Genomic DNA, 22,832 nt, shown 5'->3' on the forward strand with positions numbered 1-22,832 from the left:
ATGGAGAGGTCCAGGAAGGGAGGGAGGTATCCGAGATGATCTAGGTGAATTTGAGGTTGGGGTGGAAGGTGCTGGTGAATTTGATGAACTGTTCAACCACCTCGTGGGAACATGAGGTAGTGCTGATACAGTCATTGATGTAGCGGAGGAAAAGGTGGGGAATGGTGCCAGTATAGCTGTAGAAGATGGTTTGTTCCATATACCCGACAAAGAGGCAGGCATAGCTGGGGCCCATCGGGTGACCATGGCTACCCCTTTGGTTTGGAGGATGTAGCAGGATTGGAAGGAGAAGTTGTGGAAGGTGAAGATCAGTTCAGCCACGTGAATGAGAGTGTCAGTGGAAGGGTACTGGTTGGATTGGCATGACAGGAAGAAATAGAGGGCTTGGAGGCCTTCATCGTGGCAGATAGATGTGTACAGTGAAGGAGTGAAGGGCTTGGGTGGTGTCCCAAACATAGGTGGGGAGTTCCTGGACAAAGGTGGACAGGAAGGAATCAAGGTACTCATAGATGGGTGGGGCAGGAGCAGGCTGAGACAATGGGTTGATTTGGCCAGTCAGGTTTGTGAATCTTAGGAAGGAGGTAAAATCGGGCTGTGCGGCGTTCACAGACAGTGAGGTTGGAGGCTGTGGATGGGAGATCCCGAGAGGTGATGAGTTTGTGGAGGGTCTGAAAGATGATGATTTGGTGATGGGAAGTGAGGTCATGATTGGTGGGGGGGCAGTAGGAGGAGGTGTCTGTGAGTTGGCACCTGGACAGAATGGTTTGTTCACACAATGCAGAATTTAGCCACTATTTGAACGCATTTGTGAGACCTTATGGCATTTATTATATAGTTAATCACCTCAGCACCAAAATCCACAATCTTTTGCAACTCTTTATTCTTTCACATCTGTTTGTGCACTGCCAAGGTTTTGTGCAAGATCATTTGAGTACTTATTGTTAAAGATGTGATTCACAGTTTATTGTAGCATTTCAAAATTCTCATTCTCTCTATTTACCTGTACCTGCATTATCTTTGGTACTTAAGTTGCTAACTCTGTTTGCTCTGTACTGCAGTGTTCCTTTGGCAGATGCCCTTTTTGCCTGACCACTATTGCTGCCGATAACTGTTTCATTTGCAGCAGCCATCTGTATTCAATATGGTAATTCCAATGACAATTGCATATTGGAGAAGGGCAAGGAACTCAAAGGGACCAAAAGCAGGTGTGGTTTCCTCTCTGGCTTCTGGATCTCACTTGGGCTTCTTTCCAGAAGTTGAATCTTCAGACGCTAACACACCTACTTAGAAATGTCTGAAAATATCCATTTTTATCTTTCATATTTCAAAAGACATTTGTGAAGTTGTGCTGTCTCACCTATCTCAACTGACAAACAAGATCTACCATGGAGACAGTCCTGCATATCTATGTAAACTCAAGTTCCAAAGGACAATTGCACTGCTCTCTCAATAGAGAGAGAGAGAGAGATGATTAGTGGAAATTTAACCTGATGGTCACCACGCCTCAGGCAAGAGGAGTCACAAAATTAAATTTCATGTAATGGATTCTTACAAGCAAATATAAGTTCCACTTGCTGCACTGACTGTACTTCAATCCACTGAGCATTAGTGTGGAAAACACATCAGCAAAAGGAGCATTGTTTTATTTCTCTCCCCATTGTAACAAGGTGAGATTATGGAAGGGTGCTGTATTTTTACCATCTATCAGATTTTCTGAAGTAGAGGGCCTCATTTATAGCCATGACTGTGATCATTTGAGGTATTAACAACTCAACATCTAAGACAGTCAACAGTTCACAATCTATAATGTGATGATGGTTTCAAAGGGTGGGACCAAGTAGATACTCTATATGCTAGCAGCAATCATAATGTCTTCATTTTGCACCACTTCATCATTCTGAGCAAACAGTATGCTGATTCCTAGGGCATCAGGGGTACCTATATCTAAACAGAGCATGAACAGAGATGCTGCTCATGGTTTCACCAAACTTCTGGTGGAACTTACAATTGAGATGTTCAGAATTTCCGATGTTCAGCAGATCAATAAAAAGGTAAGGCTCTGTAATCTTAGCAAGGTGCACAGTTATCTTTGATGACACGATGCAATGTGTAGCAGATATAACATAGAGTAATCTGTGGATAGAAGCAAAACAGGGAATAATGCAGTAACATTGAAGCAGAGAGGGAAGTGGAGTCAGCTTGAAAATATAATACATCTCTGAATTGATAACACATTTAACTCTAAAATATACACAGTAAAATGGTCAAATGCATACATTCAAATTCATTTGGTCTATTCAATCACGATGGCTAAATTGATGATGTATAACACAAAATTTGATTGGTACAGATTGATAAATAACAATCAACTCTGGCAGGAAGAACATTGTCACAAAAATAACAAAACTCACAATAAGAGTAGAACACTCACATATAACCATGCTTAATCTTACATCTCCGAATTTTGTATAATTAAACATTGTTGGGCTATTTTCCTGGAACTATGGAAATATAATGAAAAATGAGAAAACATTTACCAGGATGAATAAAAGACCTGGTGTAGATGTATTTCCTCTGTGCTGCATCTCCAAGGAAATTTGCTGGGTTCCTGACAGATTTTTGGACACCTCCTATTTTCTTGGTGTATTCTTAGCTTTTAATAATTTGAATCAGAAACAATATTTTGACAAACACGTTTAAGCCCACAGCGAGTTACATGTTGTGAATCACATTTGTAGTTCTTTCATTAAGATGCTCCACAGTGCTGTAAATGGAAAAAGGGAATTGGTTTCTCTGGCCAAGACATGTGGCCCAGTAGGTAAGCAAGTTGAAACAGTTCTGCGTAGTAAGTGGAATGATTCAGTCCTTAAGTATGCTTAGTTCAGGATGCGCATCCTTCTTCTGTTAGTGTATCTGACGCATGATGGCTGGAGCATGTGGATTTCTGTCCTGATCAAAATGTCAAGCGCTGTACTTAATTATTCCCAAACGGATATGCAGAACCTCACCAAGCTGCTGCTTATAATCAGTGCTTTTCCATTGATGTTCAAAGGTTAATTCAACATGTTCTTCAATTTTGTCACAAGAATTATTTGTATTTTTAACTTCACAGCAACTTGTCTTTATTTATAACCTGTATCAAAACAATATGTCTCAAAGTGGTTCCAAACAGCAAATGTAACACCAGGTCACATTAGGCAGGGCATTACATCACTTGGCCAAAAGTTTGACCAAAGGAGGCTTTAAGGAGGGTCTTTAATGTGGAAAGTGAAGTTGAGACATAGAGAGGCTCAGAGAGGGAATTCCAGGGAGTAGGAACCAATGGAGGAGCCATTTTCATGGATGCAGAAGAAGCCAAATTAGAAAGGTTGTGAGGCTGGAGGAGATAACAGTGAAAGGGAAGACCGAGACCATGACAGGATTTGAAAACAGGGATAAGAATTATAAAATGAAAGTTATCTTCTCCCAAAAGTAACTGTGGATTTCCACCATAAAATAAAGTTTTACTCAGTCAGTCACCAATGCCCAGTGACTCCTTTGAAATTGTGTATCAATGGTAAAACATCTCAAAAAATATTTCCTGCTTGCTTACCCGAAATGTTATTTATGGAACATATATAGAACCATAGAACATGCCCGATTTAAGACTTTGTATTGTTGAAAATAATCTGACCCCATTAATGATCTAGTTTGCTTTCTGCTCTTGGGGAGGCCCACTATTAATATCCTCAAGGTGACTATTGACCTGAAACCAAAGCTGAACCAGCCATGGAAATTCTATGGTTACAAGAGCAGTTCAGAAACTAGAAATCCTGTAGAGAATAATTCTCCTCCTGACTTCCCAAAACCTGTCCACTGTCTACAAGGCAAAAACAGGAGTATGATGGAGCACAACCCACTCGCTTGGATAAGTGCAACTCCAAGGAGAAAGTGAGATCTACAGATGCTAGAGATCAGAGTCAAGAGTGTGTTGCTGGAAAAGCACAGCAGGTCAGGCAGCATCCGAGGAGCAGCATAATCGACGTTTCGGGCCAGAGCCTTCCTGATGAAGAGCTCTGGCCTGAAACATCGATTCTCCTGCTCCTCGGATGCTGCTAACCTTAAGCGAAACTCCAACAACATTCAAAAAGCTTGACACTATCATGGACAAAGCAGTTAGCTTAATTGGTACCACATCCACAAGCATTCATTCCCTCCACCACCAATGCTCAATAGCAGCAGTGTGTATTAAATACAAGATATAATGCAGAAATTTATCAAAGATTCTTGTACAGCATTTTCCAACACACTATCAATTCAATATAGAAGGACAAAAGCAGCAGATGCATGGGAACCACCATCTGCAAGTTCTCCTCGAAGCCACTCACCATCTTGACTGAGAAATATATCACTGTTCCTTTACTGTCACTGGGACAAGGTCCTGGAACTCTCTTCCTAACAGCATCATGGATCTATCTACGCCAAATGGACTGCAGTAAGTCAAGAGAACAACTCACCACCACCTTCGAAGGGCAACAAAGGATTCGCAATAATTAGTAAACCTGCTAGTGATGCCCAAATCTCATTAAGAAATATAGTTCTGCTGAGGGTATTATAAGAGTACAAAAAGCAATTTATTTATATCACTGTTTAATTTTAAGTTCAAACATTACAACACTGCCATCCCTGAATATTGGTCAATGTCTTGAAATTATTATCAAATTTCTCCAATTATAACAACTGCTGTGACTAATCAATTAATTGGGTGGTGGCGGGATATTACAGTTCAAACAGGGAATCTGAGTTACTGTGGAAACATGTACTTTTACATGCGTGTTGTAGTCTGCGGCGATAGATGTTCTGATATTAGCATATTTAACTTGTTTGGTCATCTATTAATGACCCTTTCTTGGCTATCAACTCCTGGTGTAGGACCTGAACACAGAAATCTTAGTTCAGAGGCAAGGACGCTACCTATTGCAGGACAAGATGCATCAGTTGACTAGTATTTGTCTGTTAGTTAGCTGCTTTATCAGATGTATCTGCAAATATGATCATACTATATTTTTCTTCTCCAGGGCTGATACTAGCCTAGTGTTTTGGGGAAAAAAAGGCACTGTTTTTCATTTATAATGTCTTTTACCAAAATGTACAAAGGAGTATTGACTTTGCTGAACAAAGCTGGTAAAATATTCAGAAATTTATTGTTATTTTCAATAATTTTATATTTAGTAATACATTAGATTTTGAGCATTTTAAATGTATAATGCCAACTAAATTGGAAAAATGAAGTTTTGATGCCAAGTTGTTTCCAAGGTTCTTTACAAGTTTCTTTCATCTCTAAATTGGCCAGAGTACAGGAGCCATTTAGTGGTGCTAATCAAATATACTATATTCCACAGGAATTAAGTACACAATGGTGGGACATAAAACTCCATTTATCTTTTACTTAATTAGCTTTTTATTCTCTTTTTTGAGTTTTTTTATTGTGTTGTACAATGGTGTAAAGGCAAGTTTTTGTTGCCCATTTAGAATTGTCCTTGGACTAAATGGCTTTCTAAGCCATTCACGGGGCAGCTAGGAGGCAACCATACTTCTGTGAATCTGGAGTCGCATATATGCCACACCAGTTAAGGATGGCAGATTTCCCTCCCTGAAAGGCATTGTTGAACCACATGCTTTTTAAAAATGAGAATGGTTGCTATTAGGCTAGCTTTTAATTCCAGATTTTAATCGAATTTCACCATCTGTCATGGTGGGAGTTAAACCCATGGTGCAGAGCATTAACCTAGATTTCTAGTCTACTGATGTTACCATTACATCACTGCCTCTTTGCTGTATTTTTCCATTAGGAATGGGCGAAGTGATCTGATATGAAAGGTGTGGAGCATTTTCAGCCAGAAAAAGGATGTGTTATTTTGCAATCACCACACCTTGGTACAATTCGTAATCAAGAAAGTGGGTGAATGCAGATGGTCTCATTGTCTGGAGGTTAGTTTTTGCAGGTGTCCCTAACCTCAGTGAATGTTAGGAACACTGAGAGTAAAAAGTCCAGTTGAGGTGCCAGGGCATGTGATATGCACATGGGGCAGGTGACAAAATCGGTTCTGTTTTCACAGATTACATGAGTAATATTTACCACCCCCCGAGAAAAAGAACAGAAAATGACATCACCATAGGAAATGACATCACCACAGGAAATTACATCACCTTCCCAAAGAAACCAAACACATAAATAGAAAGCAGGCAACACCACCAGTGCTTCGTCCAGAGGGTCACCGAACATGTTTACTAGCATGGTGATGAAACATCTGAAAACAAACCTTCCAGCTAAGTGAGCTAACCTACATCCAGGGATATACTTGCCCCATCAGTGGGGTTCTCAAAGCAACACTGCAACTGTTGAGACTGAGAGGCTGCCAATGAGCAATTCCCCACTTGCTCAATTTCTATTATAGCTTGGCATCATGGAGGAATTTGCAGCTCATAGTTGGGATGCATTGTCAAAAAAGATCAGACTCAACAAGTTACAGACACATGTTTATCGGCTTCCTGACCCTGATTTGGATCTTGTCATCTCAGGCTGAGCAATTTAATTGTGACAGATTGTCTCAACGGTGAGAATCTGATTCTCACCTGAATAAGTCATCATGGTTATCATTACTCTTGTCATCTCAGGGAGAAGAAATTTGTATCCACAGACACAGATCCTGGTGTAAAAGCAGAGAAAAGTCACTGAGAACAGGGCAGGGACTGTGAACCTAGGTGTACGACAGTTGAAATGGAAAGTGGCTGGTAGCTTAAAGAGACCAAAAGCAAGGCTGGGAGGATGAGAAAGATTGGCTTTTTGGAGCCTGTAGAAATCAGCTGTACTGAGACCTGAAAAATAGAGCAGTCTATAGGACTGAGTAGATGAGTTTAATGCCATATATGCTCAGGAAGGGTAATTGTGCTTTTGTACAATGTATCTCTGCTGCATTGACTGTTTAAAGTGAAACTGACCTTTTGTATTTGAAGAATTAATTTCATGTTTAATAATATTTGAGTTAGATTGATTTTAATTAATTTGTTAGAGTAAAAATGTCATAAAGTGAAATTTTGACATTTGATTTTATGGTGTTGGTGCCCGGGAATTCCTTTCTTTTAAATAATTGTCAGCATCTATCGAATTGCACACAATACAGTAAATAAAATGTTATATTCAAGCTGTCACTTTGCTTGCCCCTCAACAACAGCTCAAGGGTACATGCATGTTTATCCAGTCCCATTAGCATACCACATCTCCCAAATGCCAACTAACAGGCTCTGTAACAGGATGTACAATGATAAAAATGGGTCAGTCCATGGCCGTGGTAGCTGAAGTTCCTCTGTTTACAGGAGGCAGTTTGTCATCTTTGACATTCCCAGATCTGACAGCTTTGTAATGGCTGTGTGAATCTTCAGGCAGTTTTAGATGCAGCAAACATCTCATTCTGACAGTAGGGTAATGCTGATGTTAACATTGTGTTGCCACCCCAAGACAAATATATATTTATGTTAAGAGGCTTGCAGCTCTTGATGAAAACAGTTTAAAAACCAGTGAAAAACCTGTTATTGAAAGAATTCTAAACAGTAATTTGGTCACCGTTTAAAGAATATGGAGCAATGATCAGCAATGACCCAATTGAAGAGCTGAACAGCTCCGAGAGACTGAATAGGCCACTCTGTTTGTAGTGTTACTGTTTAATAATTACACACCAAATGAGCACAACAGAATAAACCTAAATACTAATGACCGGTTAAATTTGATGCAGATGAATATAAAGCACTCCACTTGAGGAAGAATAAGCAACTGTTTATTCCAGGATTTGAAATAGCTAAGAATGAAGCTGAAGTGATTTTCAATGCTTAGTAGCTTCAATGCCAAATATACTGAATAAAATTTAGAGCAGCTATGAACAAGCCAGTTTCATGCTGAACTACAATGCTGAAACTGGAGAGTATAAGACAGAGGAAACAGTGAAAAAAATTGTACAATGTCCGGTCAGATATTGTTCATTGTAGCATCCATTTCTGGTTGCTAAGAAACCAGGGAGAAATTCAAACACTGCAGCCAGGGCAAAGAATGACAAGCCTGATTATGTCTAGGCCTGAGTTATGAGGACGAACTGAAGAAAATTTGCAGCCTGGATAAAAGATAACTGTGAAGTGATCGTATAAATGATAGTATACAAATGATAAATAAGATAGCATATAATTCTAGAAATTTGCTTTAAGTTAACTATTAAGAATATGCTAGAGGACATTGGCCTAAACCAATAAAAGACAAATTTTATGACTGATATCTGGAAATTAATTTTACTTCAAAATAAACAACTTATCAAAAAGAATCACCAAGGCAAAGCAATTTGGAATCATTTAAGAAAAGATTTATACGACCATATATAAGGGGGTTTCTTGTCCCTTGCCCCATGATTATCTGGTATATTCTGAATGTGGTCTTCATCACAAGCAATAACTCTACTCTGACCTCAACCAGGGCATCATTCTTATCTACAAAGGACACTGCATTGCTGAGTGACTGCTGCACTGTTTTATTATTTTTGCCAGCCACCATCAATTATATAAAATTATTTTTGTTAGTGCAGACAAAACTGTTGGTTTCTCCCTTCCAGTGATCCATTGAATTTATTAATATTTCATATCCTTGTTGAATATGTCATCAATCATGCATCAGTGTTTATACGACTGTGTTTTCAACATAAGCAATGATTGTTTTTCTGTGACAAACTGTAACTGGCTCATCAAATTGTCATGTGACTTTATGCTTCAGATTGTTAGTTGGCAGGTTGCTAAGGGTTTACAAGGAATGCTATCATATATATCATACAAAGGCATCAAAAGAGATTCTAAGAGGGAAGTTTTCAATTACAGACATATCATCTCTGCAGTGATGCCTTAACAGATTTTATATTTGGAAACATTGTCACTGAAGTGCTTTCCTTGTGTTAACGTAAGCTTAGCTAAGCCTGGACAAGAAAGTGTTTAAAGTAGCTCTGATTTCTTTTGTAAACTTGTCCATGCAGTACTGCTCCATGAGCTATCTATATTCTAGTAGTTCTCAATTTAGAACGTCTATGCAAATATACATAATATCATTATTATTAAAGGATTGGACACTCTGGAGGCAGGAAACATGCTTCTGCTGATGGGTGAGTGCCGAACCAGAGGACATAGCTTAAAAATAGGGGGTAGACCACTTAGGACAGAGATGAGGAGAAACTTCTTCACCCAGAGAGTGGTGGCTGTGTGGAATGCTCTGCCCCAGAGGGCAGTGGAGGCCCAGTCTCTGGATTCGTTTAAGAAAGAGTTGGATAGAGCTCTCAAGGATAGTGGAATCAAGGGTTATGGAGAATGGGCAGGAACAGGATACTGATTAAAGATGATCAGCCATGATCATATTGAATGGTGGTGCAGGCTCGAAGGGCAGAATGGCCTACTCCTGCACCTATTGTCTATTTTCGAAAGATTGTTTTGAAAGCAATAAAACCACAGAACATATTATGTAGATGTATTTCTGCTGATGCTACCTGTATATATTTTTTTATGGTTGTGTTGTCTTTCTAAAAAGAAGCCTCTTGCATTAGTCTCTGCGCATGTCTTGTTTGCTTTATAAGTTGCGAAGACACTTAAGGCCTTGTGTAGGTTCCAGCTTTATAAATATCTCTAAATAGAAAGTGTACTGGACCTGGCAACGGTGATTAGAACAAGGTCAGCAAGGTGGACTGAATTCCCTGATTGGACCAGATTAACAGCTCCAATTAGGGAGCCCTGGCTGACAGATATAAACAGGAGTGTCAGGGATTCTGTTTACTCTAGGGGCTGGCTCTGAGCTAACTGAATCAGTGTCATATACTATAAATAAAGGGTGACTTGGCGATAGGTTACCAGCCTACGTGGAGTTATTTCAGATTTCATTCCATTGTATTGCCCTATTAACATAGGATGATTAAATAATAGAAGAATTGGAATTTGCTTACATATTTGGTTGAATTTAATGATAGCAGTGGCGGCCCTGTCCCCAGGCTAGAAAACCAGAAGTAATCCTATTATAACTGTTTTTGGAAACACTCCAAAATTCAATGGTTATCAGCCTGTTTGTTGCCTGTCACCAGGGATTCAGTGCCATTGAGGGCAGGATTACTGCCTCTAAGAGGAGATGCTCATCCAGATGGCTATCAGATATGCAGTCATAACAGTGCCACTGAAGCAATGGAGTTATCCTTTTACTATCTTGCCCTCTCTTTCCCCCATGCCACTGTTCAAATCCCCCAGACCTTGCTCCAGTTTTCTCCCATTCTTTTCCGAAAGACATCGAATTGTTCTGAAGAACATTTTTATTTGGATGGTCATTCTTCAGACGTGAGGTTAGACTTTGAGAGCATCATAGCTGAGGCTAGTCTTAATTGCACTGCACCACACAATTATCATTCATCATGGGAAAGCAAACAAGGAAGTGAAACCCAGCTCATTTCATCACCTATTCAGAAACAACCTTCTACTCATGGAAATGAATCATTTTCCAAATAAGTACATCTCTATGGTACTCAAATAGTAATTGAGTTGAGATGGATATATTGTTATTTAAGTAAATAATTATTTTGCAACACTTTGGGATGTTGCAAAAGCTGTAGCAACCAGGTGTTTTTTTTCAAAGCGAGGAGTGTTTTCTCAAGTAGCAATTTATTTTATTATTTCACAGGATGTGAGCATCACTGGGAAACCAATATTTGTTGCAGCATGTGGGGTTATCCTTAAAAGAGGTATGGGAATATAAAAAGCTGAAGATATAGGCTTGCATTAATACCATTTAGTACATAAATTTGTGATGATTCATTTCAACTTAAGCAGAATTTATGTTCAAAATTATCAAACACCCCATGTCAAATTCCGTTCACAAGATTACCATTCCACTTTTCATCCCTATTCCATCTCAACCATCTGATCTTCATTATTCTATATGCCACACTTAGCACTTTAACTAGAATTGATGTTATCATTGTCAGACGCCATCATGAGAAAATGACTTGTTCTATAACAAATAATTTTGATAACATATAGCTCTCAAATGCCAAAACATTTGTTGTTTGGCATGCAGTAAACCAAGATTTTGTTACATTGGTGTAATCCCATTGTTAAATGTTCTTGTGTTGATCTTTCATGTGCATGGTAAAATTATCAAAGAAGATCAGAGAGCAAAACTGATTTGTCAATGAAGGATACTGTGAGAATTGTGCTTTGACTTACCGATTAGAGGCAATAACTCTCACTCCTCATTCTTGTGCCCCTCCTATGTATTTTCTTTCCTCTCAGTGGTGACAATTTGTATCCAAATTTGGATGTTGATTCCATGGGGCTGGTCACCTTCCAGACCTCATCCAATGTTAATGTATTTGCTGTGGGAGCTGAGCTTGCGAACTATGGGAAAGTTATTACAGCTGAACACAATTGTGTTCTCACTTTATTTTCATATGTCTTGGAGTCAGTTCTTCACATACTGGAACAGTGAAGCGCTATTCCAGGTATCGAACTGGTGCACAGATGGGCTTCAAATGTGGCACTGGTTTTGAGGAAGTGGGACAGACCTGACAGTGAGTGCACTACTCACCAGTGAGAGAAAGATAGTGCAAAAGCAGTATTGTAGATGTGTGATGCATACATAAAGAGGTGAGCAGCATAATATTGTGTGAGAAAATTCATAGCTCTCATAAAGTACTATCCTCCATGAAACTCTCTGAAATTTACGTTAGATCTAATTTTGGAAAATTGCAATCCATTATGTGTAGTAGTTTCCTCCTTTTCCACTCTGATGGTTGCCTCCTCATTAAAATCTTTCAGCTAATCAACCTACTTTCCTGTTTTTGTATCTGTCCTCTTTTTGGAATTGGAGGGTCACATGTGCTGCTCTCAAATCCATGAAGATTTTGCTAGAATCTAGGGAATTCTGGGATTCAGTAGATTTGCTATTTCAATGGCCACCTCTTTTAAAACCTGAGAGTGAAAACCATTGGGCCCAGGGGACTGTCAGCTTTTAGGAATTCCTCTAGCTTGTTTTTTTGTTTACTCATGTGTGTAACTCCCCTTTTTTTCACTGGGCCATTATTCCCCATTACTTCCTACTTTTTGACTCCATTATTTAGAACAACTTGAACTAAATATGGAACTTTACTTGAACTTCAGTGGATTGGGACTACACTCATTTGAATTTAGAAGAATGAGAGGGGATCTTATAGAAACATATAAAATTATGAGGGGAATAGTCAAGGCAGAAATGGATGAAACTAGAACTAGGGGCATAGCCTCACAATAAGGTGGAGCAGATCCAGGACTGAGTTGAGGAGGAACTTCTTCACCCAAAGGGTTGTGGATGTGTGGAATTCCCTGCCGAGTGAAGCAGTTGAAGGTTATCTCATTGTTTTTAAGGCAAAGATAGATTTTTGAACAGTAAAGGAATTAAAGGTTATGGTGAGCAGACAAGTAAGTAGAGCTGAGTCCAGGAAAAGATCAGCCATGATCTTATTGAATGGCAAAGCAGGATCAAAGATCCAGTTGGCCTGCTCCTTTTCCTATTTCTTATGTTTAATTGGCATCAGCTTATTCAGCACAAATAGGGCATAAATCAAGAAACTTCCCCTACTCTATGTGGCTGAGATTACCAACTTTTAAGTGAAGCCATTAAAGGAGTGTCATTTCCTCTGATCATGGGTGATATCATTGGTCAACGTGTCAGTTCACCCTGTTCTCATAAAGCCATCATTCCTATTGTGAGAATGGACAAAGCTAGTAAACAGAGACCCATTCTTTTTGTCTTTAGCAATGTGCCTTCTATATTAGATTAAAACATTGACAATATTAATAAAAGAAGTAAAGACACTATCTTTCATTCCAGTTAGGTGATACTTTTTCTAGGTTATTTGAACATGCAGAGAGTTCTGAACAAGAATCATGTTGGACTTACAGCATTAGCTCTGTTTCTCTGTCCACGGAATCTTCCAGATTTGCAGAGGTTTTCCAATACTTCCTGTTTTTTATGCAGAGAGCTTTCAGTCACAGAGCCACACCACTCTAGAGCTGTGCTGCTGTCAGACTGCTGAGTACAACACATGATTTATAGTGGAGCAGCTTGAACTTCTCCACTTTCTTTACTTTTTTTCTCCCCAGTTCAGCTGGCTGGTTGGTTGGTTTAAATGCAAACCTTCTCACACTGTGGTGGGAACAAACAGCAAGTTATGTCTGACTCAAGCTAATTCTCCACAAGTTATTTTTATATCCTTATCACTTTTGTTTTCATATGGTTTTCTAATTTTCTAGCACATTTCCACTGTCATTACCACTTATAAAATGATTAGGTTGTCAAAGACTATTAAATACTCAAAGAAAACTGAAACTTTCTTTTTTATTTTAGACCTCCAAGTAAACCCCAAAGATACTTACGATAAATATAATCTCAGCCAAATTCAAGCTAAATCTTCTTCAACTCTACTGCAATAACATAGTTTAACCTCAGCCTCAGATGCGTGCCCACTTCCTACACCTCTTGTGAATTTTTTAACTTTCTATGTCAGCCACATTCCAAGACTCTGGGAGTGAAACTGCCATATTGGGTCAATTTATGTTGAGATGATAGCCATTGAGTTAAAATTTCATACAGTGGATTCTCACACCCTGAGGAAAGACATTTAATTTTTCAATCCCAGAGGCAGCATTCTCTTAGCTCAAGTCTCAAGGTTCTCAGTGTGTTAAAGCATTCTAGACTTGTTAGGTGCTATGATATGTATGTGTGGATTTTCCAGCCAAGTGAAAATTCAGTTACTTCTCCTTTTACCTCTGCTCTTCAAGGTCAGGTCTCAGTATCAGTAGGAAAACAAGCAGTGCAGTGATGTCTCCGGGCACAATATGAATGTAGGTTTACATTTTACATCGTCATGTTGCAAATGCAATTAAATCAGCTTTTAGCATGAATGTAGCTGATCAGAGCTTCTGTATCTATTATGGGCATTCTTTGCTTGATATCTTTTCAAATTTCCTGTATAGCTACTGGAGATTGATTCCAAATCCAGTAGATTCCTGCTTCATTCAGGGAGGGCTGGCCACCCTGTGTAAGGCTGAGGACTTTAGATTTACAACGATGTTGCCAGGGTTGGAGGATGTGAGCTATAGGGAGAGGCTGAACAGGCTGGGGCTGTTTTCCCTGGAGCGTCAGAGGCTGAGGGATGACCTTATAGAAGTTTACAAAATTATGTGGGGCATGGATAGGGTAAATAGACAAAGTCTTTTCCCTGGGGTCAGAGAGTCCAGGACGAGAGGGCATAGGTTTAGGGTGGAAGGGGAAAGATATAAAAGAGACCTAAGGGGCAACTTTTTCATACCGAGTGTGGTACATGTATGGAATGAACTGCCAGAGGACGTGGTGGAGGCTGATACAATTGCAACATTTAAGATGCATTTGGATGAGTATATGAATAGGAAGGGTTTGGAGGGATATGGGCTGGGTGCTGACAGGTGGGACTAGATTGGGTTCGGATACCTGGTCGGCATGGATGGGTTGAACCAAAGGGTCTGTTTCCATGCTGTACATCTCTATGACTCTATCTAATGCATTTACCCACTGGATTGTTTCAGCTTGCAGAATATGTTAAGAGATTTAAGGTAGCCCTCCAACCAACAACTGCTCTACCAGGTTGCTCAGTCAAGAAGTCTGATGATCTGGGGATTGTATACTTTAGATGAATTGCCAAAACAATCGCTCCATAAATTAATCAATGAATCCAATTAACTTTCAATATTATATGGCATCACTGTAATTCAATATGCTCTAAGTAAGCAATTGGCTGAAACTTTTTCGTCCCTCCAGGTTTAATGTCAAATTTCTAATGATATCACGAACCATGACAAATCATCTATGGAATTATTACACTTGGCTGAAGATTTTTAAATCTTACTCATTTGTTACATGTTGTTAATCATCACCCTCTAGAAACGCATCCTTGCACAAGTGACTTTGGTTTATCAGAATTAAAACGAAAGATGATGGGTGCATACAGGGCTAGATTCCACTTTTGTCACAAGTACTGTGACAATACTGCCATGAAATTAGACTTCATTTTTTTGTAAGTTAGTATCAGAATGCTTGCAATTGCAAATCACTATTTTTGAACTCTTTTTTTTTCCGGAGTATCAGTTCTTATGATTTCTAATTTTAAAGTATAGAATCATGCATTGGGGAAATAAACTGCTTTATGTGGTCCCTTGAACATTGTAAAATATTCAAAGGTGCTTAATAGGTGTGTTATCAAACTGAATTTAATATAGGAGTCATATAAGGAGATGATAGGATAGGTGACTGAAAGATTGAAGGAGCACCTTCAAGTAACGGCAACATTTAGGGATGAAATACCAAAGATTCAGGTACAGGCAGCTCAAAGCAAGATCATCAATCATTGATTGTTTAAAATTGAGCAAGAACGTGAAGATGTGCAGATGCCTTGGAAGGTTTTGGGACTGAGATGGGGAAGACCAAAGGTGGAGAGGTTTTTAAATTCAAATCATTGCTATAGAAGAAATGATATAAGTTCCTGAGCACTGAGGAGATGGGGGAGCTTTAGTGCAAGTCAAAATTTGGGTATTAGAATTGTTGGGGAACTTAGGATTACAGTGGGTACAAGACAGAAGGCTGGCCAGGTGACTTTGGAATCTCAAAGACTGTGAGAATTTCAAACAGAGATGAGCTGAGGTAGGTCGGACAGAGGCGATCTTAAGGAGGTGAACGTTTGCAGTCTTGTTCATGAACAGATATGGAATCCAAAAACTCATCTTGTGCTCAAATAGGATGCACAGGTTTACAAGAGCCTGATTTAGCCTCAGAGTATTGGTAGGGAGAGGGATGGAGTCAATGATAAGGGAACGCCATTTATCACAAATACCAAAGACAATGGCTTCAGGCCTGTCAATTTTAGTTGGAGGAAATGTATTTTCAACAGGTACTAGATGTCAGACAATCATAGACAGTGGAGGGCTCAAGAAAGGTGGTGAAAGGAGTAGATCATTAAAATCTTTGAGCCATATTCGCCATGTAATTAAATCATGGTCGATTTTTACCTAAGTGCCATTTATTTGTAATCTCTCCATATCCTAAGTTAGTCCTATCTAAGAAATGTCTTGCTGTAATTTTAAGATTGTGATATTAGAGAGAAATGGTAACATGGTGGTGTTGTTACATTCATGATCGAAAAGCGCAGGCTAATACCCTGGCGACATGTGTTTAAATCCCATATTGGCAGCTGGTAGAATTTATATTCAATGAATAATTCTGGAATTGAAAGTTAGTCTCAATACTGGTGACCATGGAACTATCATTGAATGCTATAAAAATACATCTTATGCCTGCCTTGCATAAATGTGACTCCAGCCTGTGTTTGACCCTGAAATGGCCATTCCAAACCATTTAGCTTAAATGCAGTTAGGGACAGGGCAACAAATGCTTGTTTTACTAGTGCTACCAACATCCCATCAAATAATTAATACCTCTTGTTCTGAATTCTCCCACCAAAGGAAATTTCCATGTTTCCCTTTTATTATTTTCAATACTTCATTCGGTCATCCCCTAACTTTTAGCATCTAATTGAAGGAATCTGGCCTCAGAATTTAAATCATGAAACACTCTTATTACTTGGGTTCCAAATAGTACTAGATGTTTTATTTACCCATTTGAAAATATAGATATTGAGACTTCTTATTTAAAAACACAATTGGGATAAGTGATTTTACTAAATTTGTCTGGTAATTTTTAAAAAAATAATTAATTTGAGTAATGCCAAAGCTGGTAAATTGAGTCCTAATATTATGCTGAAGCTCCAAACTCAATTACTTTGCTAGTAGATATTTCCTTTATGGTACCAACATCCTTGCAGATTTGCAAAGTAAAATTGCCAATTGTATTCATTCAAAAAATAGAAATTGTTTAGAATAGAACATTTAGAAACGTTTAGAATAAGTAACAAAATAATGATTAAGGAAAATACATACCAGAAGGGAAAAGCAAACATAAAACAAATGCTGCAGATTGAAATATCAATACATCTGTTGTGTGATTTCTGGGTTGGGTTCCAGCCACACATGAATCATCCAATACAGTCAGATAAATACTGGGTAAAAATCCAGCACATCCAGTATCTGGCTTCACTGCATTAGACGTGGGACAACACATGCAATACAAGTAGAAAAGAATAAAAAACTTTAATCAAAAGTGCTTATTTGTATGTTATACCTGCGAGTGATAAACTGTACTATGTACGATACTAAGCATATACTTGAGTAGAAAGATCATTCCTTAAATACATTGACTTGGTGGGATGGGTGTTGAACCACAGCACAACAAAATGGTCTAAATTCTCCAAGCTTCATGGAAAGGGATCGGAGCTGGGTAGAGGTCCTGCCTCCAGGAGACTCTCCCAGGGAATGTCGAGAAACCTGGTCAGCTGCCCAGTGTAGGTGCCAGTGACATTGCTATGAGGTCTCTGATTAGGTTCCCTGCATTAGCTGTCCACCCCATTGCTCCTCCCTGCCACCAACCATCACCATCATCTCAATAAGATGGTAAGTGCAGAGGCAGCCAGTTAGGGGTCCAGAAGGCTGTACAATGTGGGTCAAGTTTAGCATTTCCAAATGGGCCCAAGTCTGAGGTCTTGATGCTTTATTGGAAAATCCAGCCCATTTTGTGTCAGTGGCATTTGGCAAGACAGCATCCCTCCCCATCCTCAAAATGGCATTTCCTTCTATATTGCGGCAAAACTGCTCTCAATACATAGAATAAGGAGATCGAAATGTGTTGGCTCATCAGCCTCTGAGTTGATGCTGGTTCCTTGATGAACAATAAAAATGTCATTTAAAAACTCTAACAGGAAAGGTTTGGAGGAATGTGGGCCAAATGCAGCAACTGGGATTAGTTTTGTTTAGGAAATTGGTAGGCATGGACTAGAGTAATAGAGCCATGGAGATGTAGAGCATGGAAACAGACCCTAAGGTCCAACCCGTCCATGCTGACCAGATACTCCAACCCAATCTACTCCCACCTGCCAGCACCTGGTCCATATCCCTCCAAACCCTTCCTATTCAAATACTCATCCAAATGCCTCTTAAATGTTGCAATTGTACCAGCCTCCACCACTTCCTCTGGCAGCTCATTCCATATTCATACCACCTCTGTGTGAAAAAGTTGCCCCTTAGGTCTCTTTTATATCTTTCCCTCTCACCCAAAACCTGTGCCCTCTAGTTCTGGACTCCCTGACCCCAGGGAAAAGGCTTTGCCTATTTAGCCTATCCATGCCCCTCATAATTTTGTAAACCTCTATAAGGTCACCCCTTAGCCTTTGACGCTCCAGGGAAAACAGCCCCAGCCTGTTCAGCCTCTCCCTATAGCTCAAATCCTCCAACCCTGGTAACATCCTTGTAAATCTTATCTGAACCCTATCAAGTTTCACAACATCTTTCCGACAGGAAGGAGACAAGAATTGCACGCAATATTCACTAGTTGGACTAAAGGATCTATTTCTGTGTGACTCTAAAAGAACTGACAATTAAGATAGATTTACCATTGACCTGCAAAGAGAGTATTTACTCAAATCCATCTCATCTTGTTACATTAAGGCTATTTTGGATTTGTGCCTTATTCAAGTGGAAGACCTCTTTTCCAGAAGGACAAAGTCCTTCCATATCATAACTAATATATCAGAGGAAGAATAAACCATGGCCCACTTATCTGCAGCTCTGATTATACTTTGCTTTAATTCTCCAACAGACTGCAATTCCCGTTGAAATGCTAGAGTACAATGATTACCTACGCTTGAACTGACCTCTATGTGTGATTACCACTGGTTAATGGATCCACAAATGTTTGAATAACTACTTTGGGAATTGCAACATTTGACATTAAGAAAATGTTACTAAAAACTCTTGTCTCTTAATAGGTGATTTAGTCAGGCATAAGTTGACAAAACAAAATATATACCAGTAATTTGTGCCCATTGAGCTTAAAATAAACGTTAGTTTGACTTAGTAAATCACAGAAGCACTACAAATATTTTTGAAAATTTTGTACATAAATTAATTCATGCACACACATTGCCAGATGCTATTTGCTTGAAATGTTAATTAGGGCATTTTTGAAGAAGATGGCAGATGCTGGGAGATGTGTGTATGTGTATGTGTGTGGGTGGAGAGTGCCTCAACATTTTAGCTGTCTGCTTGTTAAACAGGGCTTTAACATATATCAGCTAATGAACAAAAAACTTCACCTTGGTTTTCCTCTTCTCACCGATGCAGCTTCTTGGAACAAGCTGAACATCTGGAGTGACAGTTTTCAGGAAACAACATGTCGGTTGAACACACTGGATCAGTTCTGTGAAACTAGGTTCCCCTTCTGCTATGACTCAAACCTACCCACAATGGGAGATGCGCAAACGTCTTAAATTAATATATAACCAAACCAGCTAATTTTTTTTGTCAGTTATGTCTGGTGAGGTTTGTGGAGCTGTCCTTTAAAAGTGAACCCTGAGTGGGTGTGAGTGTGGCGAGGAGCAGCTGCTGGCAGTTAATTAATGGGCTGCAGCTTTCTTTGTCCAGTGATGAATGGAGGAAGTTTTGTGGCTAAATACATTCTTCTCATAAAGTATTGCACTGCGCCAAAGGCACAAATGTTTCATGGCTGAACAAATCTTTCTAATCTCCCATACGCAGTCCACAGTAGAAACACTGTTGGAAGATGAAAATTCACTGTAGGGGCCCAGATGGCTAAGACTTTCTACTTCTTCGGTTAATCTGGTGTTTGCTTGAAAATGAAGTGGAAGTGGGGAATTTAGTTTTTCAACTGCTGTGTTTTCAATGTATAACGTACATGTCCAGTTAACTATTGAATCATCCTTTTGCTTTGTACGATAGTTAAGTAGACCAGAAAATAAAGATTTGCATGAACATGTCTCTTGAGTGTAAGAAATTTCAGTTGTTGTGTCTGAAGCTATTATCCAGGAAGGTCACTGCTTCTGAACACAGAAGTATCTTTATGATCATTTGTCAGAGGGAAGGGACACTGAGAGGGAGCTGTTATCACTTATCCACTGTCAGGGATGAAAATGATAGTAGGTGAGTCACTACACTGCTTTTCTGTTCATCCTTGCTGTCTGAATACTAGAAGTTGCTGCTTTGCTAATCCTATGGTGAAGGAAAGATTTTGTAACAGTCTCCCTACAAAATTATAAACACAACAAAATTATAAACACAATCACTTTTTTGGGGAGTGTTGCAGAGACATATTGTTACCGGAATACCGCTTCCATGGGCTTGTCACAGAGCTGTTGTAACCGAGTCTAATTCTAAGCAGAAAATAATTTAATGATGTGATTGAGTATATTCCCCATAGGAGGATGATCTTGTTTACTCTCTTTTAAGCGGAATCTATTGTTTCATGCATGAGCCTCCAAATCTCTCTGCCTTATGTTCTGATAACACAAAGTCCAATGATTGGTTTGGAATGGAGGGAATTAATTCGGGCATGCTCTTGTGTACAGTTATGAATTGTTCTTGTAAATCACATGCGAGTTGCAACCATTGTTAAAATTGCTTATAATTGCTCATATAATTGCTCAATATTTTGTAGCATGGAGCCCATAGCACCAACTCACAGATACACAGCTGCTTATGGCTGACAAAGTCATAGAATCATAGAGATATACAGCATGGAAACAGACCCTTCGGTCCAACTTGTCCATGCCAACCAGATATTCCAACCCAATCTGGTCCTACCTGCCAGCACCTGGCCCATGTCCCTCCAAACCCTTCCTATTCATATACCCATCCAAATGCCTCTTAAATGTTGCAGTTGTACCATTTCCAATTCCTCTGGCAGCTCATTCCATGCACTTACTACCCTCTGCGTGAAAAAGTTGCCCCTTAGGTCTCTTTTATATCTTTCCCCTCTCACCCTAAACCTATGCCCTCTAGTTCTGGATTCCCCCACCCAGGGAAAAGACTTTGTCTATTTATCCTATCCATGCACCTCATGATTTTATAAACCTCTATAAGTCACCCTTCAGCCTCCTATGCTCAAGGGAGAACAGCCCTAGCCTATTCAAATCCTCAATCCTTGTAAATCCTTGTAAATCTTTTGTGAACCTTTCCAAGTTTCACAACATCTTTGCGATAGGAAGGAGAGCAGAATTGCACACAATATTCCAACAGTGGCCTAACCAGGGTCTGGGGAGGGGATGGCATCGTGGTATTATCACTGGAGTGTTACTCCAAAGATGCAGGTAATGTTCTGGCGGTCCAGGTTCAAAGTGCCGAAGTTGTCTTTCTGAAAGAAGTGTTGTATGCCAATTCTTCTGGATCAATCAGATAGAGGGAAAACCAATGCCCTCTGTTCCACATCCATTACCAGATCGGGAAACATTAGGCTCAATTCACCAATGTCATGGATAACAGGCGATGCGATATCTTAGTGCTATCTATAGATCTCATTACTTTTAAGTCTGACTTGTGACTGATGGAAGAGGATATGTGAAATTATGATATCTAAAAAACAACATAATTTGTATTTATATAACACCTTTAATGGGAACGTTTATGGAAGTAATTCCGGAGCTTCCAATCAGGTAGCAGAAGATTTGCCTACCAGCAGTCTTTAGATAAAAAACAGAGATGCTCAAGAGAATAGAATCAGCGGAGCACAGCTACTTAATGGGTTGTGAGTTTGGAGAGAATTATAGAGATCGGAAGGGGCAAGGCTATGAGAGAAACCTAAAAACACTGTTGAGAATTTTAAAATCTAGACATTGCCATATCTGCAAGTAGTGTAGGTTTGTGAGCTCTGACATAATTTCCCTAAAGGTTGATTTGCAGGTTGAGTCCGTGGTTAAGAAAGCAAATGTAATGTTGCCATTTATTTCAAGAGGGTTGGAATGTAAAAGCAGAAATGTGCTACTGAGACTTTATAAAACTCTGGTTAGGCCCCATTTTGAATACTGTGTCCAGTTTTGGGCCCCACACCTCAGGAAGGACATACTGGCACTGGAGATTCACACGGATGATCCCTGGAATGGTAGGCCTAACATACGATGAACGGCTGAGGATCCTGGAATTGTATTGTTAGAGTTTAGAAGGTTGATGGGGAGATCTAATAGAAACGTACAAGATAATGCATGACTTAGAAAGGGTGGATGCTGGGAAATTGTTTCCATCAGGCGGGGATACTAGGACTGTTGGACACAACCTTAGAATTAGAGGGGGTCAATTTAGAAGGAAAATGAGGAGACATTTCTTCAACCAGAGAGTGCTGGGCCTGTGGAATTCACTGCCATGGAGCGTAGTGGAGGCTGGGATATTAAATGTCTTGAAGGCAGAGATTGATAAATTCTTAATCTCGCAAAGAATTAAGGGATATGGGGAGAGTGCGAGTAAGTGGTGTTGAAATGTCCATCAGCCACGATTGAATGGCAAAGTGGACTCAATGAGCCGAATGGCCTTACTTCCATTCCTATTTCTTATGGTCTTAATGAGCAAATGAGTTATAGGACTTAGTGCAAATTAGGACACAGGCAGGAGGTTTTGATGGCATCAAGAGGATGTAATATGGGGGCAACAGGAATCCTTTGAATAATAAAAGCATGCATGACGGTTTCAGCAACAGATGAATTGAGGCAGGAATAAAGTCAGGCAGAGGAGGCAGAAGTAGATACTCTTGGTGGTGGCCCACACACACAGCTGGAACCTCACCTTGAGGTCCAAAGTGTGATTGTAAACAGTGTGTCAGGGAAAGTGATAGA

General features: G+C 39.5%; 1 protein-coding gene across 1 annotated transcript in view; it reads left to right on the top strand.

Moving 5' to 3' along the window:
- Positions 1 to 1,955: 1,955 nt before the first annotated feature.
- LOC132821347 (vesicle-associated membrane protein 2-like) overlaps positions 1,956 to 22,832 on the top strand; it is a 42,347-nt gene continuing 21,470 nt past the window's right edge. Inside the window, exons 1-2 of the mRNA XM_060833931.1 lie at positions 1,956 to 2,051; positions 10,721 to 10,781. Of these exons, the coding sequence (XP_060689914.1) occupies positions 1,956 to 2,051; positions 10,721 to 10,781 (157 nt within the window). The remainder of the gene's footprint in view (positions 2,052 to 10,720; positions 10,782 to 22,832) is intronic.

The sequence above is a fragment of the Hemiscyllium ocellatum genome, chromosome 13 (assembly GCF_020745735.1).
Source record: "Hemiscyllium ocellatum isolate sHemOce1 chromosome 13, sHemOce1.pat.X.cur, whole genome shotgun sequence".
Classification (NCBI taxonomy): domain Eukaryota; kingdom Metazoa; phylum Chordata; class Chondrichthyes; order Orectolobiformes; family Hemiscylliidae; genus Hemiscyllium; species Hemiscyllium ocellatum.